The following is a 15,531-nucleotide window of genomic DNA, read 5'->3' on the forward strand; positions in this document are numbered from 1 at the left end:
TGGGGATGTTAATAGGGTTCAGCTGAGGTTCTTTTCACGTGCAGTGAGATCTTTTTCCAGTTCTAGTCTCTGCTGTACTATATTTTCCAGAAATTCCTTGAAGTGGAATGTGAATGATACCTTCTCCTAGTTTCTAGTACTAATAATTTACATCTATTTTATACGCTTCTTCTGAGATTCTGGTGGGAGGGGGGCAGATGTGGGTTTGATTCACCAATCTGAACTGGAATTATGCTTTCTAATCATTTAATTGCTATTTATTTCATTAATATTGTTTATAATGGTAATTGAGAGAGATTGGTTCCACTATTCAAGAATAGTAATGGTCACCTAGACCAACTGATATACTGTTTTATGCAGTTAAACTATCAGTTTATGTTACTGGGATTTTATTCAATATATATATTAATTGGTTTAATAATCCATGCCTATTTTAAAGCTATATTTTTACAAATATGAATTAAAAGTAAGTGAAATAGACTAGAGTTACCATCAGATAAAAAAGTAAGATTTTATAAATTTCTTAAATGATTGCTCAATTTAGAATGTATTAGGTCAACACAAGAATTCCTATGAGATGCTACTGTTCGTGTTTCATACTTTATTCTTTTATTAGTTTCTAATGAAAGCAGGTGTTTTAACTTCTCTAAAGTGAACTCTTTAGTGAGTCATGCTTATTGTGTGACTGTGAAGGAAGATTATTGCTGATTTCTTTTGTCACAAATGACTTCTTTGGTATTAAAGTACTGATCCTGACCTCAAACATTAACTATGAAATGATTTGGGGGTAGTGTTTAATTTTTGTTATATATTTGTTACTCTATGAAAACTTTACATGAATATCTTCTGCACTTACCAAGTGATTAGAAGTTATGTAGCATCTGTTGGTAATGTTTGAATTTTAATTTCTTAAAATTAATTTCTACTTAATTAAGTCATTTTTGTTAGGCTTTCCCATTCCCTAAATCATTCAATTCTGCCCTTTCTCCCCTTTTTAAATGATGAGGAGCTAATTTTCATTGCCCTTAAGATTTTAGATTGTTGAGTGTACTGCCAAGAGCAAAGTTGTTCATATTGGTTGAGGATGTAGTAAACTAGAGGCCCTTCTCTGGGAATCCTGGATGACTCAGGAGTGGGATGGGGCACAGAGTGATACTCTTGAGATGTATCAAGGAAGAGTCTAGCATTTACCAGTGGAAACTCCTTGACTAAGGCTACCCTTGCTTTAGACTTAAGTAAAGTTAAACATTGTTTCATGATTATTTAAATTGTCTCTCGTCTTCACTTTTTTTTTTTTTTGGTGAGGATTTTTCCAATGTAACTTTGAAATACAAGGGGATGCATTTTGGCAACTCTTTGGGAAGACTAGAGTTACCTGTAAAGTCAGGGCCTGGTCCTGGACAGTATGATATAACCCAGTAAGTAAAAAAATAGTATATCTTTACTGTAGTTTTTGACTATAAATATTCTAATAATTTAGACTAGGTTATGCTGTTATGAAAGGAAAAATCAGTATGAAAAACTTCAAGAAATATGATATTTTAGAGTAACCTATATGAAAACCATTGCTTTTCTGTCTGCCAGATCCTGTGCTACCTGTTTTGCATGTATTAATTCATTTATCTTCACAAGTCTCTGTGTAGTTACTATTGTTATGCCTATTTTATCAGTGAAAAATGAAAGGGTCAGAGAGAATAAATAATGTATTTAATATTATGTAGCTATTAAGTGGCAGAGCTTGACGTTGACTGAGGCCTTTTCGGTTCTACAGCCCATGTATCTAAGTACTGAAATATACTGTCTTTAATTACAAGATAGAGAAAAGATCAGAGAAAATATAGAAGAAGGTGACCCAGGACTCTGCATCTTGTTCCTGCCTCTGGTGTCCATTCTTTTGACTACATGCTGGATTTAGAAGGCATTCTCAGTATAAGTCAGAGCCATAACATTAGGTTGAAGGTAATATTTATGAAGTCTAACTAGGAAATACATTTTCTAGTTAAAAATTATTTTACAGTGTAAAATAATTCTTTCTGTCTTTATTTTCTCCTACTCTTACAGTAAGGTCTTAGACATGAGTCCATGGAAAGCAAAACTGAGTGACAGATATCATGTTGTTCTCAGAATCTATTGCTGCTTTTCATGATTTAATTTTTAACAGGTTCCAGTTTATCTGCCTGATCCTTTCTCTCTTATAGGATGAGTTTTCTAGCAGGAAGTCCCACAGTGATTACCTATCCAATTAATTTGCTGAACAGATTCAGACACATCTGTATACCAGCAGTGGACGTAGCTTAGGCTCTTACTTAAACTCCCCTACTACTATTCATTGAACAAACATTGTTTGAATTCTTGCTATGTCTTAGTACTAAACTTAGTAACTAAGAATAAAAAGAATAAAACATGGCCCTTGTTTTTGGGAATTTATACCCTATTCTATTGTCCTTTTCATTTTTTCACTCTCCTAATTTGGGTGATATGCCATGTATTTTAATTTTTTTAGTAGTTACACTAGAAGTTTAACATGTATATACAGCTTAATGGGATCTAAATTTAATCTTTGTCATTCCAAATAAAGTCTGTCAAAATGCTCTAACTCTACTCATCCCCTTGACATAATGTTTTTGTTAGTATTTTACTCTTATCTTTTTCTTCCAGTTTGGCTGGTTTGCTTTCCTATCTGTCTGCCTGCTTGCCTGTCAGTTTTATTGAGGTTTAATTAACATTAAGCAAAATTAACCCTTTTTAGAGTATGTGGTTCTGTGATGATTGTTTTCCATCCATTCCACTACACGTCTAACTAAGTACCTCAGGCATGACCAGCACTCTGTCTAATTCTATTGCTCTGATTTTGCTTGATAGTTTTTTCCTGACAGTCCTTTTTACTTCTCCAGCCCTGTCCCACTCCCATTCTCCTCCTATTTTTTTTTTTTTTAAATAAGTGTCTGTCTGAGTTTATTTTTTATTTTTTTGGTCACACCGCATGGCTTGTGGGATCTTAGTTCCCCCACCAGGAATTGAACCCAGACCCACACCAGTGAAAGCATGGAGTCCTAACCACTGGACCCGCCAGGGAATTCCTTCTTCTCCTTTTTTTTAAATGTTTCTTTCTCTTTGATCTTTGTTATTTCCATTGTTTCTTCTTTCCTTCTGTTTGTATTTTCACTTTTGCTAGTAGGAATGTATGCATATAGATTGCATTCCTAACTGCATCAGATATTTCATCATTTCCGTAATTTGCTCTTTGTTTTTGCTGCCTTCACTATCTTTTATTTGGACTTGTCTTGGTTCCTTCTGGTAGTTGATATTTTCTACCTTTTCTTTTTTCTACTTTTTGTTTATTGATTGAGTCATAATTATTGTGGATTTGATATGGTATAAAAACGGAAATACTTGGGTATTTCGAATGGAAAGATGAGCTCATAGGTTTCTTTTTGGGAAAACAGACCTAAATGATATGTGACCCTTTTGATATCCCAAATATAAATTTTTTATCCATAAAACTATTTGAGGTTTTGAAAATAAGTTCATTTGTTGAATTTTGTGCAAAAAAATCAATGAAGGCAGCATTTGACAGTGAACTGAGATGTTATATGCATGTTTAAATCATAGTAATGTCTAAACAAACAAAAAAATGGCAATTATGTAACTTAAATGTTTGTTTTTATGTTTTTATATTACCTTTTTTTAAACTTATGTTCAGTATAGTTCACTGGAAGTGTTTAATATGGCTTTTTTTTTTAAAAATTCTTTTTAAGAATTAGAAAAAAGTAACCTATTTAAATATAATAGCTAACAGTTATTGTATACTTACTAGGGGTTTTGTATGGCAGTAAATACTTCACATATATTATCCACTTTAATCATTACAACCTTGAGAATTGGTTAATACTATTTCCAGTCACAGATGAAGAATCAAATCTGAAGTTTAGAGAGGGTGAGTGATTTGTGTAATGTCACATAGCTAGTAGGTAGCAATGTTAGGATTCATATCAGGCTGTCTGACTCCAGAGCTTGGGCTGTTATTCACTGCTTACTTGGTTTATTATTCTTACTTGTGTAAATTTCAATGAAAATAAGCTTCCCTTTCATTTTCAAAGATCTTTCTTTATGCCCTTTTCCTGATTGTTTTATGATATAAATAGCATTGACTGTTTTCCCCTTATTTTAGTTAATATTTGAAATACCAAGTGATTTGAAATTTTAAAGACCTTTTATGGTGAATAAGCTACACAGGAAACTATTTTTGGTAGCTTTTTATTTAAATTCATGACATAAATCCCACATTTTGTTTTCTTTTTGGAATCATTATTAGAATAGGTATATTTTAATGCTCTGAATTGGAAAATGCAGATCTAACCAATATAAATGAATAGATCTGACAGAGTTTAGGATATATTGGCCTAACACACCCAGATATCTTATTGAATACTTTTTAAGCAGGAAATGGTATAAAAATATTCTCTTAACTTATATAGACATTTATATATTTGAAATTGAGAATAATTTTTATCTGAATTTTCTAAAGGAAAAAGGCACTACATTATGAAAATATTAACATCAAGAAAGATCAACAGCAAAATCATTGCTCAAATCTCCCACGACTTTATGAAGTAATAATATTGCAGGAGGAAAAAAAGGTAAGTTGAAAAGTAACTATTTCATCTACTTCCTAGATTTTAAGGTCATTGAATCTTATTATCACACAGAGTACTCTTCTACTGTTCCTCGTAGGTAGTTGTCACTCTGAATTTTGTGGAAGGAACTGAGGAACTGTGTTTAAAATTTCCTTCAAGTTGATTGCTGTCTCTGCTTGAACACCTCTTGTGATAAAGAACTCAATACCCCTGAGGTTTCTTGTTTCAGTAGTGGACTACTCTGTTTCTTACAATTTCCTTCTTAAACTGACCTAACTTTAGCTGCTTGTTGTCTATTTATTCTCCTTTTTCCTATGACTTCTTTTAAATCTCCCTTTAAATCTTTTCTAGTAAGGATAAATGTTCTAAATATCTTTGACTATTCTCAGTATTTAGCTTCAGGATAACTTATTTTCCTTTGACGTTATCTAGGGATCTTCGTTAGTTTTTGAATCTTTCTCTCCTTAAAATATGATTTTGAGAACTAAGAATAATATTCTTGGTGAAGTCTGGTTAGTACATAGTAATATTTTTATCTTTATTGTTCTAGGTAGTGTATATTTATTAATATAAAAATCTAAATGCCATTAAATATTTTTTGTAGCTATGTTTCAGTTTAATTATTTGGAACTTGTAGGCACAAAAACCTGGGATTTTTTTCCTCTAGTATATTTAAACTTAAAAACTTGAAGATTATAGGATAAACATTTCAAAATGGATCATTTAGAGTAAGGATAAATGACTCTCAGTTGAGAAATCAGTGAGTATTTCAATAAGAATTTTCTGTCTTCCCCTGAATGTTAATCAGCAAGGAAAAATATTGCTTATAGAACTATTAGAAAAAGATACAATAACAGAGTAATATAATGCAATTGTTTTCATAGAATAACAATTATAAATCTCAAACAAGATAAAAAGTGTTAATTTAAATCACGAGAAGTACTGGTTTATGGTTTTCTTGTAATGTGTTTGTCTGGTTTTAGTATTAAGGTAATGCTGGCCTCATAAAATGAGTTAGGAAGTATTCCCTCTGCTTATATCTTCTGAAAGAGATTGTAGAGATTGGTTTAATTTTTTCCCTTAAATGTGTGGTAGAATTCACCAGTGAATCCATCTGGGTCTGGTGCTTTTTGTTTTGGAAGGTTATGAATTATTGACTTGATATCTTTAATAGGCATAGGCCTATTCAGATCATCTATTTCTTCTCATGAGAATTTGGGAGATTGAGTCTTTTAAGGAATTGGTCCTTTTCATCTAGGTTATCAAATTTATGGGCATAGAATTGTTCATAGTATTCCTTTATTCTTTTAATGCATATGGGAACTGTAGTGATGTCCCCTCCTTCATTTCTTTTTTTTTTTTTTTTGTGGAACGCGGGCCTCTGACTGCTGTGGCCTCTCCTAATGCAGAGCACAGGCTCCGGACGCACAGGCTCAGCGGCCATGGCTCACGGGCCCAGCCGCTCCGCGGCATGTGGAATCTTCCCAGACCGGGGCATGAACCCGTGTCCCCTGCACCGGCAGGCAGACTCTCAACCACTGCACCACCAGGGAAGCCCCCGCTCCTTCATTTCTGATATCAGTAATTTGTATCCTCTCTCTTCTTTCTTAGTTTGCCTGGCTAGAGGTTTATAAATTTTTTTTTGAACTTTATTTTTTTATACAGCATGTTATTAGTTATCCATTTTACACATATTTGTGTATACATATCAATCCCAATCTCCCAGTTAATCACCCATCCCCTGCCGCCGCTTTCCCCCATTGGTGTCCATATGTTTGTTGTCTACATCTGTGTCTCAATTTCTGCCCTGCAAACCAGTTCATCTGTACCATTTTTCTAGGTTCCACATATATGCGTTAATATACAATATTTGGTTTTCTCTTTCTGACTTACTTCACTCTGTATGACAGTCTCTAGATTCACCCATGTCTCTACAAATGAACCAGTTTTGTTCCTTTTTATGGCTGAGTAATATTCCATTGTAAATAGGTGCCACATCTTCTTTATCTATTCGTCTGTTGATGGGCATTTAGGTTGCATCCATGTTCCATACTGTTCTCCACAGTGGCTGTATCAATTTACATTCCCACCAACAGGGCAAGAGGGTTACCTTTTCTCCACACTTTCTCCAGCACTAGTTGTTTGTAGACTTTCTGATGATGCCCATTTTAAGTGGTGTGAGGTTATACCTCACTATAGTTTTGATTTGCATTTCTATAATAATTAATGATGTTGAGCAGCTTTTCATGTGTTTCTTGGCCATCTATATGTCTTCTATGGAGAAATGTCTATTTAGGTCTTCTGCCCATTTTTGGACTGGGTTGTTTCTGTTTTTAACATTGAGCTGCATATATATTTTGGAGATTAATCCTTTGTCCATTGATTTGCTTGCAAATATTTTCTCCCATTCTAAGGGTTGTCTTTTCGTCTTGTTTGTAGTTTCTGTTGCTTTGCAAATGCTTTTGAGTTTCATTAGGTCCCATTTGTTTATTTTTGTTTTTATTTCCATTACTCTAGGAGGTGGATAAAAAAAGATCTTGCTGTGATTTATGTCAAAGTGTGTTTTGCCTATGTTTTCCTCTAAAAGTTTTATAATGTCTGGTCTTACATTTAGGTCTCTAATCCATTTTGAGTTTATTTTTGTTTATGGTGTTAGGGAGTGTTCTAATTTCATATTTTTACATGTAGCTGTCCAGTGTTCCCAGCACCACTTATTGAAGAGACTGTCTTTCCTTCATTGTATATCCTTGCCTCCTTTGTCATAGATTAGCTGACCATAGGTGTGTGGTTTTATCTCCGAGCTTTCTATCCTGTTCCATTGATCTATATTTCTCTTTTTGTGCCAGTACCACATTGTCTTGATTACTGTAGCTTTGTAATGCAGTTTGAAGTCAGGAAGTTTGATTCCTCCAGCTCCGTTTTTTCCCCTCAAGACTGCTTTGGCTATTCGGGGTCTTTTGTGTCTCCATACAAATTTTAAGATTTTTTGTTCTAGTTCTGTAAAAAATGCCATTGGTAATTTGATAGGGATTGCATTGCATCTGTAGATTGCTTTGGGTAGTATAGTCATTTTCACAATATTGATTCTTCCAATCCAAGAACATGGTATATCTCTCCATCTGTTGGTATCATCTTTAATTTCTTTCTTCAGTGTCTTATAGTTTTCTGCATACAGGTCTTTTGTCTCCTTTGGTAGGTTTATTCCTAGGTATTTTATTCTTTTTCTTGCAATGGCAAATGGGAGTGTTTCCTTAATTTCTTGTTCAGATTGTTCATCATTAGTGTATAGGAATGCAAGAGATTTCTGTGCATTAATTTGGTATCCTGCAACTTTACCAAATTCATTGATTAGCTCTATTAGTTTTCTGGTGTCATCTTTAGGTTTCTCTATGTATGTTATGTCATCTGCAGACAGTGACAGTTTTACTTCTCCTTTTCCAATTTGTATTCCTTTAATTTCTTTTTCTTCTCTGATTGCTGTGGCTAGGACTTCCAAAACTATGTTGAATAATAGTGGTGAGAGTGGACATCCTTGTCTTATTCCAGATCTTAGAGGAAATGCTTTCAGTTTTTCACCATTTTGAATGATGTTTGCTGTGGGTTTGTCATATATGGCCTTTATTATGTTGAGGTAGGTTCCCTCTATGCATACTTTCTGGAGAGTTTTTATCATAAGTGGGTGCTGAGTTTTGTCCAAAGCTTGTTCTGCATCTATTGAGATGATCATATGGTTTTTGTTCTTCAGTTTGTTAATATGGTGTATCACATTGATTGATTTGCGTATATTGTAGAATTCTTGCATCCCTGGAATAAATTGCACTTGATCATGGTGTATGACCCTTTTAATGTGTTGTTGGACTCTGTTTGCTAGTATTTTGTTCAGGATTTTTGCATCAATATTCATCAGTGATATTGGTCTGTAATTTTCTTTTTTTGTAGTATCTTTGTCTGGTTTTGGTATAAGGGTGATGGTGGCCTCATAGAATGAGTTCGGGAGTGTTCCTTCCTCTGAAATTTTTTGGAAGAGTTTGAGAAGGATGTTAGCTCTTCTCTAAATGTTTGATAGAATTCATCTTTGAGGCCATCTGGTCCTGGACTTTTGTTGGTTGGAAGATTTTTAATCACAGTTTCAATTTCATTACTTGTGATTGGTCTGTTCATATTTTCTATTTCTTCCTAGTTCAGTCTTGGAAGGTTATACCTTTCTAAGAATTTGTCCATTTCTTCCAGGTTGTCCATTTTATTGGCATAGAGTTGCTTGTAGTAGTCTCTTAGGATGCATTGTATTTCTGCGGTGTCTGTTGTAACTTCTCCTTTTTCATTCTAATTTTATTGATTTGAGTCTTCTCCCTCTTTTTCTTGATGAATCTGGCTAATGGTTTATCAATTTTGTTTATCTTCTCGAAGAACTACCTTTTAGTTTTATTGATCTTTGCTATTTTCTTTGTTTCTATTTCATTTATTTCTGCTCTGATCTTTATGATTTCTTTCCTTCTGCTAACTTTGGGTTTTGTTTGTTCTTCGTTCTCTAGTTCCTTTAGGTGTAAGGTTAGATTGTTTATTTGAGATTTTTCTTCTTTCTTGAAGTACGCTTGTATTGCTATAAGCTTCCCTCTTAGAACTGCTTTTGCTGTATCCCATAGGTTTTAGATTGTCATGTTTTCATTGTCATTTGTCTCTAGGTATTTTTTGATTTCCTCTTTGATTTCTTCAGTGATATCTTGGTTATTTAGTAACGTATTGTTTAGCCTCCATGTGTGTGTTTTTTACGTTTTTTCCCCTGTAATTTCTAATCTCATAGTGTTGTGGTCAGAAAAGATACTTGATATGATTTCAATTTTCTTAAATTTACTGAGGCTTGATTTGTGACCCAAGATGTGATCTATCCTGGAAAATATTCCATGCACACTTGAGAAGAAAGTGGAATTTGCTGTTTTTGGATAGAATGTTCTATAAATATCAATTAAATCTATCTAGTCTATTGTTTCATTTAAAGCGTGTGTTTCCTTATTAATTTTCTGTTCAGATGATCTGTCCATTGTTGTAAGTGAGGTTTTAACGTCCCCCACTATTACTGAGTTACTGTCGATTTCCTCTTTTATAACTGTTAGCAGGTGCCTTATGTACTGAGGTGCTCATATGTTGTTTGCATATATATTTCTAATTGTTATATCTTCTTCTTGGATTGATCTCATGATCGTTATATAGTGTCGTTCCTTGTGTCTTGTAACATTCTTTATTTTAAAGTCTCTTTTATCTGGTATGAGTATCGGTACTCCAGCTTTCTTTTGAGTTCCATTTGCATGAGATATCTTTTTCCATCCCCTCTCTTTCAGTCTGTATGTGTCCCTAGGTCTGAAGTGGGTCTCTTGTAGACAGTATATATATGGGTCTTGTTTTTGTATCCATTCAGCAAGCCTGTGTCTTTTGGTTGGAGCATTTAATCCATTCACGTTTAAGGTAATTATCAATAGGTATGTTCCTATTACCATTTTCTCAATTGTTTTGGGTTTGATTTTGTACATCTTTTCCTTTTCTTGTGTTTCCTGCCTAGAGAAGTTCCTTTAGCATTTGTTGTAAAGCTGGTTGGGTGGTGCTGAATTCTCTTAGCTTTTGCTTATCTGTGAAGGTTTTAATTTCTCCATCAAATCTGAATGAGATCCTTGCTCGTTAGAGTAACCTTGGTTGTAGGTTCTTCCATTTCATCACTTTAAATATGTCCTGCCACTCTCTTCTGGCTTGTAGAGTTTCTGCTGAGAAATCAGCTGTTAACCTGATGGGAGTTCCCTTGTATGTTATTTTTCATTTTTCCCTTGCTGTTTCTGATAATTTTTCTTTGTCTTTAATTTTTGTCAATTTGATTACTATGTGTGTCAGCGTGTTTCTCCTTGGGTATATCCTGTATTGGACTCTCTGCGCTTCCTGGACTTGGGTGGCTATTTCGTTTCCCATGTTAGGGAATTGTTTGACTATAATCTCTTCTCTCTCTCCTCCTTCTGGGGCCCATATAATGCAAACGTTGCTGCGTTTAATGTTGTCCCAGAGGTCTCTTAGGCTGTCTTAATTTCTTTTCATTCTTTTTTCTTTATTCTGTTCCTCAGCAGTGAATTTCACTATTCTGTCTTCCAGGTCACTTATCCGTTCTTCTGCCTTAGTTATTCTGCTATTGATTGCTTCTAGTGTATTTTTCATTTCAGTTATTGTATTGTTCATCTCTGTTTGTTTGTCCTTTAATTCTTCTAGGTCTTTGTTAAACATTTCTTGCATCTTCTCGATCTTTGCCTCCATTCTTTTTCCGAGGTCCTGGATCATCTTCACTATCGTTATTGTGAATTCTTTTTCTGGAAGGTTGCATATCTCCACTTCATTTAGTTGTTTTTCTTGGGTTTAACTTGTTCCTTCATCTGGTACATAGCCCTCTGCCTTTTCATCCTGTCTATCTTTCTGTGAATGTGGTTTTTGTTCCATAGGCTGCAGGATTGTAGTTCTTCTTGCTTCTGCTGTCTGCCCTCTGGTGGATGAGGCTATCTAAGAGGTTGTGCAAGTTTCCTGATGGGAGCGACTGGTGGTGGGTAGAGCTGACTGTTTCTCTGGTGGGCAGAGCTCAGTAAAACTTTAATCCGTTTGACTGCTGATGGGTGGGGCTGGGTACCCTCCCTGTTGGTTGTTTGGCCTTAGGCAACCCAACACTGGAGCCTACCTGGGATCTTTGGTGGGGCTAATGGCAGACTCTGCGAGGGCTCACGCCAAGGAGTACTTCCCAGAACTTCTGCTGCCAGTGTCCTTGTCCCCATGGTGAGCCACAGCCCTCCCACCCCCCCTGCCTCTGCAGAAGACCCTCCAACACTAGCAGGTAGGTCTGTTTCAGTCTCCTCTGGGGTCACTGCTCTTTCCCCTGGATCCCGATGAGTACACTGCTTTGTGTGTGCCCTCCAAGTGTGGAGTCTGTTTCCCCCAGTCCTGTCGAAGTCCTGCAGTCAGATCCCACTAGCCTTCAAAGTCTGATTCTCTAGGAATTCCTCCTCCTCTTCCCAGACCCCCAGGTTGGGAAGCCTGATGTGGGGCTCAGAACCTTCACTCCAGTGGGTGGACTTCTGTGGTATAAGTGTACTGCAGTCTGTGAGTCACCCACCCAGCAGTTATGGGATTTGATTTTACTGTGATTGCACCCCTCCTACCATCTCATTGTGGTTTCTCCTTTGTCTTTGGATGTGGGGTGTGTTTTTTGGTGAGTTCCAGTGTCTTCCTATTGATGATTGTCCAGCAGCTAGTTGTGATTCTAGTGTTCTCGCAAGAGGGAACGAGAGCATGTCCTTCTACTCTGCCATCTTGGTTCAGGGCTGAATAACATTATTTCTTGTATATGGAATCTTTTTTATAAAAAAATGTTTTTATCTTATGTCCCCAATTAAACCATTATTCTTAGAGGGCAAGAATCTTTAATTCTACTTTTTTTTTCTTTTGTATTCCTATAGTAAATAGAGTGAGGTACATAATGTTTAATAATCTTTTTTGAATGAATGATTACAGATCTGAAAAATGAGCCGTTTTATTTAAAAATTTTAATTTAGAGAATGCTTAGGTTTTTCCTTTCATAATAGTGCCTTCGAAGGATAAGTTTTAAAGCAGTAAAATAATTAGGCAAGTAAGTGCTCTAATGTCTTTGGATGTAAGCATTTTCTGATGGTACAACAAAATATGATATATAATAATATGAATATAATATGAATGATTGTGTTTTTTACTTATCATATCCTTGAAATCTATTTAATTCTGTTTTATACACAGTATTGTTTCAATATATCTTTTGAATGCATTTTGGCATTTTACTCTACTGATAACTTATGTTAAGAAACACAACTATTAACTTTTATTCAAAGTGAATATTTCCACAGGAATATGTCTTGCCTTTGGCAATGAAAATTCTTGTTAGTATCCTCCTTAACATTAATGATGTCTTTAATATACAAAAACATTTAACTTATTTGTATTGAAGTTCTTTGATTTGGTAATAAAAAACTTAGGAAGTTGCTGTAGTAGCTTCTGATCAGTCAGAAAAACAGTAAAATGTCAGTAGGTGGCGCCAGTACTTTGGTTCTTTATTGACAGAAAATCTTTATTCATTCATTTCCCATATTCATTAAAACAAATGGTTAAAAATCATGTGGTATGAAAATTCGCCTTGTAGTTATCCTGAGCAAACCTAAATTAGAAGTTTTAGTTCTTTGATAGGTCTGCCACCTTGAAATAACTTGGAACTTTATATTTCAAAATGTTATTTAAATTCTGGTTGCAAAGTAAGTTATAGAGCTGTCGTTTCTGTTCATTTGTCTATATAAATTTATGAAAATTGTTAGAATTTCAGAAGTTATATTTTAAAGTTGTAATATATAAACTTGGTTTTCCTCTAGATTAGAATATACCAAAAAATAATGTACTCTTCTTAAGTAGATATTTAGTAGATCTCTAGTAGAAAGTTGTAGTTTCAAAAACATGCTACAGAGATTAATAATAAGGACATAAGAGGCAGAAATAATATATAGCCTTTTGTGATTTTTTTTTTGAAGCCTGCCATTACGTTATTATTAATGATTTTCTCTTATGGGTGGATTGTTCCAGTATTTCTGATGCGAAAATTTCACCTTTTCTCTTTTCATTGCTAGTCTTTAACATTTATTAAACTACCAGATTTGTGGGCATTATAACAGACACTTGGAATTTATTGCAGCTAGAAATATGTAGTGGTGACCTTGAAAGAGCTAAAATTTGAGGATAAACAAAGATTTAGGAAGACTTGCACACAATTAAATGTGTTTTTCTCCCCCAAACACAAATTAATTGTTTGAATTATGGTTACTGTATCCAGAAATCTGAGTGATCACTTTTCTTATTTTCTAGAAAAACTTTTCCAATTTTTTTTTTTTTTTTTGGCGGTATGTGGGCCTCTCACTGTTGTGGCCTCTCCCGTTGCGGAGCACAGGCTCCGGACACGCAGGCTCAGCGGCCATGGCTCACGGGCCCAGCCGCTCTGCGGCATGTGGGATCTTCCCGGACCGGGGCACGAACCCGTGTCCCCTGCATTGGCAGGCAGACTCTCATCCACTGCGCCACCAGGGAAGCCCAACTTTTTCAATTTTTAAATTATGGGTTTCAAAAATAAAAAGATAGATGTCAACAAAGATTGGAGGAAAAGATTGAATATTAAAATATAAATGGACAAAACTGTGTGAAAAAAGCTGTGAGGTTGGAGTTGGAAACATTTATTTAATGCTTAAACAGTGATTCAGTATCCTTTGGAAGAGCATCTGATATCTTCAAGTCTAATTGTATAATAGTTTGTACTATTATTAGTGAGTTTTATATATATTGAAGTCACACTCATTCATGGTAAAATTTTAAGAACTTTATAAAATAAACAAAGCATTCTTAGATTTATTCGTAGTTTAGTGGTAAGGAGTTCACGCTTTGGAACCACACTGCAATTGTTTTGCTCCATTACATGCTAGTTGTGTGACCTTGGGCAAGTTACTTTGCCATTCTAAGCCTATGTAATTTTCCTTCTAAATCTCTAAAATATGAATAATAATATATATAAAAATATAACAAAAATGTCATTGTGAGAATTCAATGAAATGTGATTATACACACACACAGAGACACTGCTTAACACAGTGTTTGACATTTGTTAACACTCAGTAAGTTATAGTTATTACTATTACTTTTTTTTAATTTTTATTTTTTTGGCTGCGTTGGGTCTTCGTTGCTATTCATGGTCTTTCTCTAGTTGTGGCGAGCAGGGGCTACTCTTCGTTGCAGTGCACGGGCTTCTCATTTGCTGTGGCTTCTCTTGTTGTGGAGCATGGGCTCTAGGTGCGCGGGCTTCAGTAGTTGCAGCACGTGGGCCCTAGAGTGTGCAGGCTTCTGTAGTTGTGGTGTGCGGGCTCTAGGGCATGCAGGCTTTAGTAGTTGTGGCACACAGGCTTAGCTGCTCTGTGGCATGTGGGATCTTCCTGGACCAGGGATCGAACCCATGTCCCCTGCATTGGCAGGTGGATTCTTAACCACTGTGCCACCAGGGAAGTCCCCTATTACTTATTTAATGAGTATTGATTGAAAACCTACTCTGTGCTGTGGATAGAAAGATGAGGAATAGTACAAACTTTTCTGAATCAAGGAATTCATACATTGACGGAAGATACAAATATATAAAGAATTATACAGTGATATCCAAATTAGGTACAGTGAGACTTCAGAAGAGAAAGCCATTGATTCTGCTTGGGGGATGACACAAGTCAGAAAAGAATCCCAAAATATGTTTGAGTTGTGTTTTGAGGGATGAGTAGGTATTTGTCAAATGGAGTAGAAATTATAGGCAACGAGGATGTGCAAAGCCTTGAAGTTTTGAGAAAAGCAGTTTTTATTTTTATCTATAGGTGATGATGAGCTAGTAAATATTTTAAACAGATGATTCATGAACAGTTTTGTAATTTCAGAAAAATAGGACAGTAAGTTGTGGGTCAAATGGATGGGATATAGGGAAGGGGAGGGAGGGAGAAGTCATGAGGTGATGCATAGTGATTCACATAGTGAATGGCTGTATTAAGATAATACAGTAATATATACCTGGATGTTAGCATTGATTTTATCTAGTGATTAATTTGATATGGGAGGATGAGTGGCAAGGAAGTTGAGGATGACTTATAGATTTCTCACTTAGAATACTGTGTGAATGGTGTTGTAGAGAGTTAGAGAAAATACAGAAAGCATACCACACTCTGTGTGTGTGTGTGTGTGTGTGTATGTGTATGTGTGTGTGCGTTAGAGAAAATACAGAAAGCATACCACACTCTGTGTGTATATGTGTGCATGCGTGCACATGTGTATGCACAAGTGT

The 15,531-nt window shown here is 35.3% G+C and overlaps 1 protein-coding gene across 2 annotated transcripts in view; it reads left to right on the forward strand.

Annotated features, from left to right (window-relative positions):
- Window positions 1-15,531, forward strand: part of STPG2 (sperm tail PG-rich repeat containing 2) — a 514,734-nt gene that overhangs the window by 25,396 nt on the left and 473,807 nt on the right. For both annotated transcript variants that reach the window (XR_009563864.1, XM_060298816.1), the window contains exon 2: window positions 4,529-4,640. Coding sequence is in view for 1 of the 2 variants with exons in the window: in XM_060298816.1 (XP_060154799.1) it covers window positions 4,529-4,640 (112 nt within the window). In the remaining variant the exon portion in view is untranslated. The remainder of the gene's footprint in view (window positions 1-4,528; window positions 4,641-15,531) is intronic.

This window comes from Globicephala melas, chromosome 5, assembly GCF_963455315.2.
Source record: "Globicephala melas chromosome 5, mGloMel1.2, whole genome shotgun sequence".
Classification (NCBI taxonomy): Eukaryota; Metazoa; Chordata; class Mammalia; order Artiodactyla; family Delphinidae; genus Globicephala; species Globicephala melas.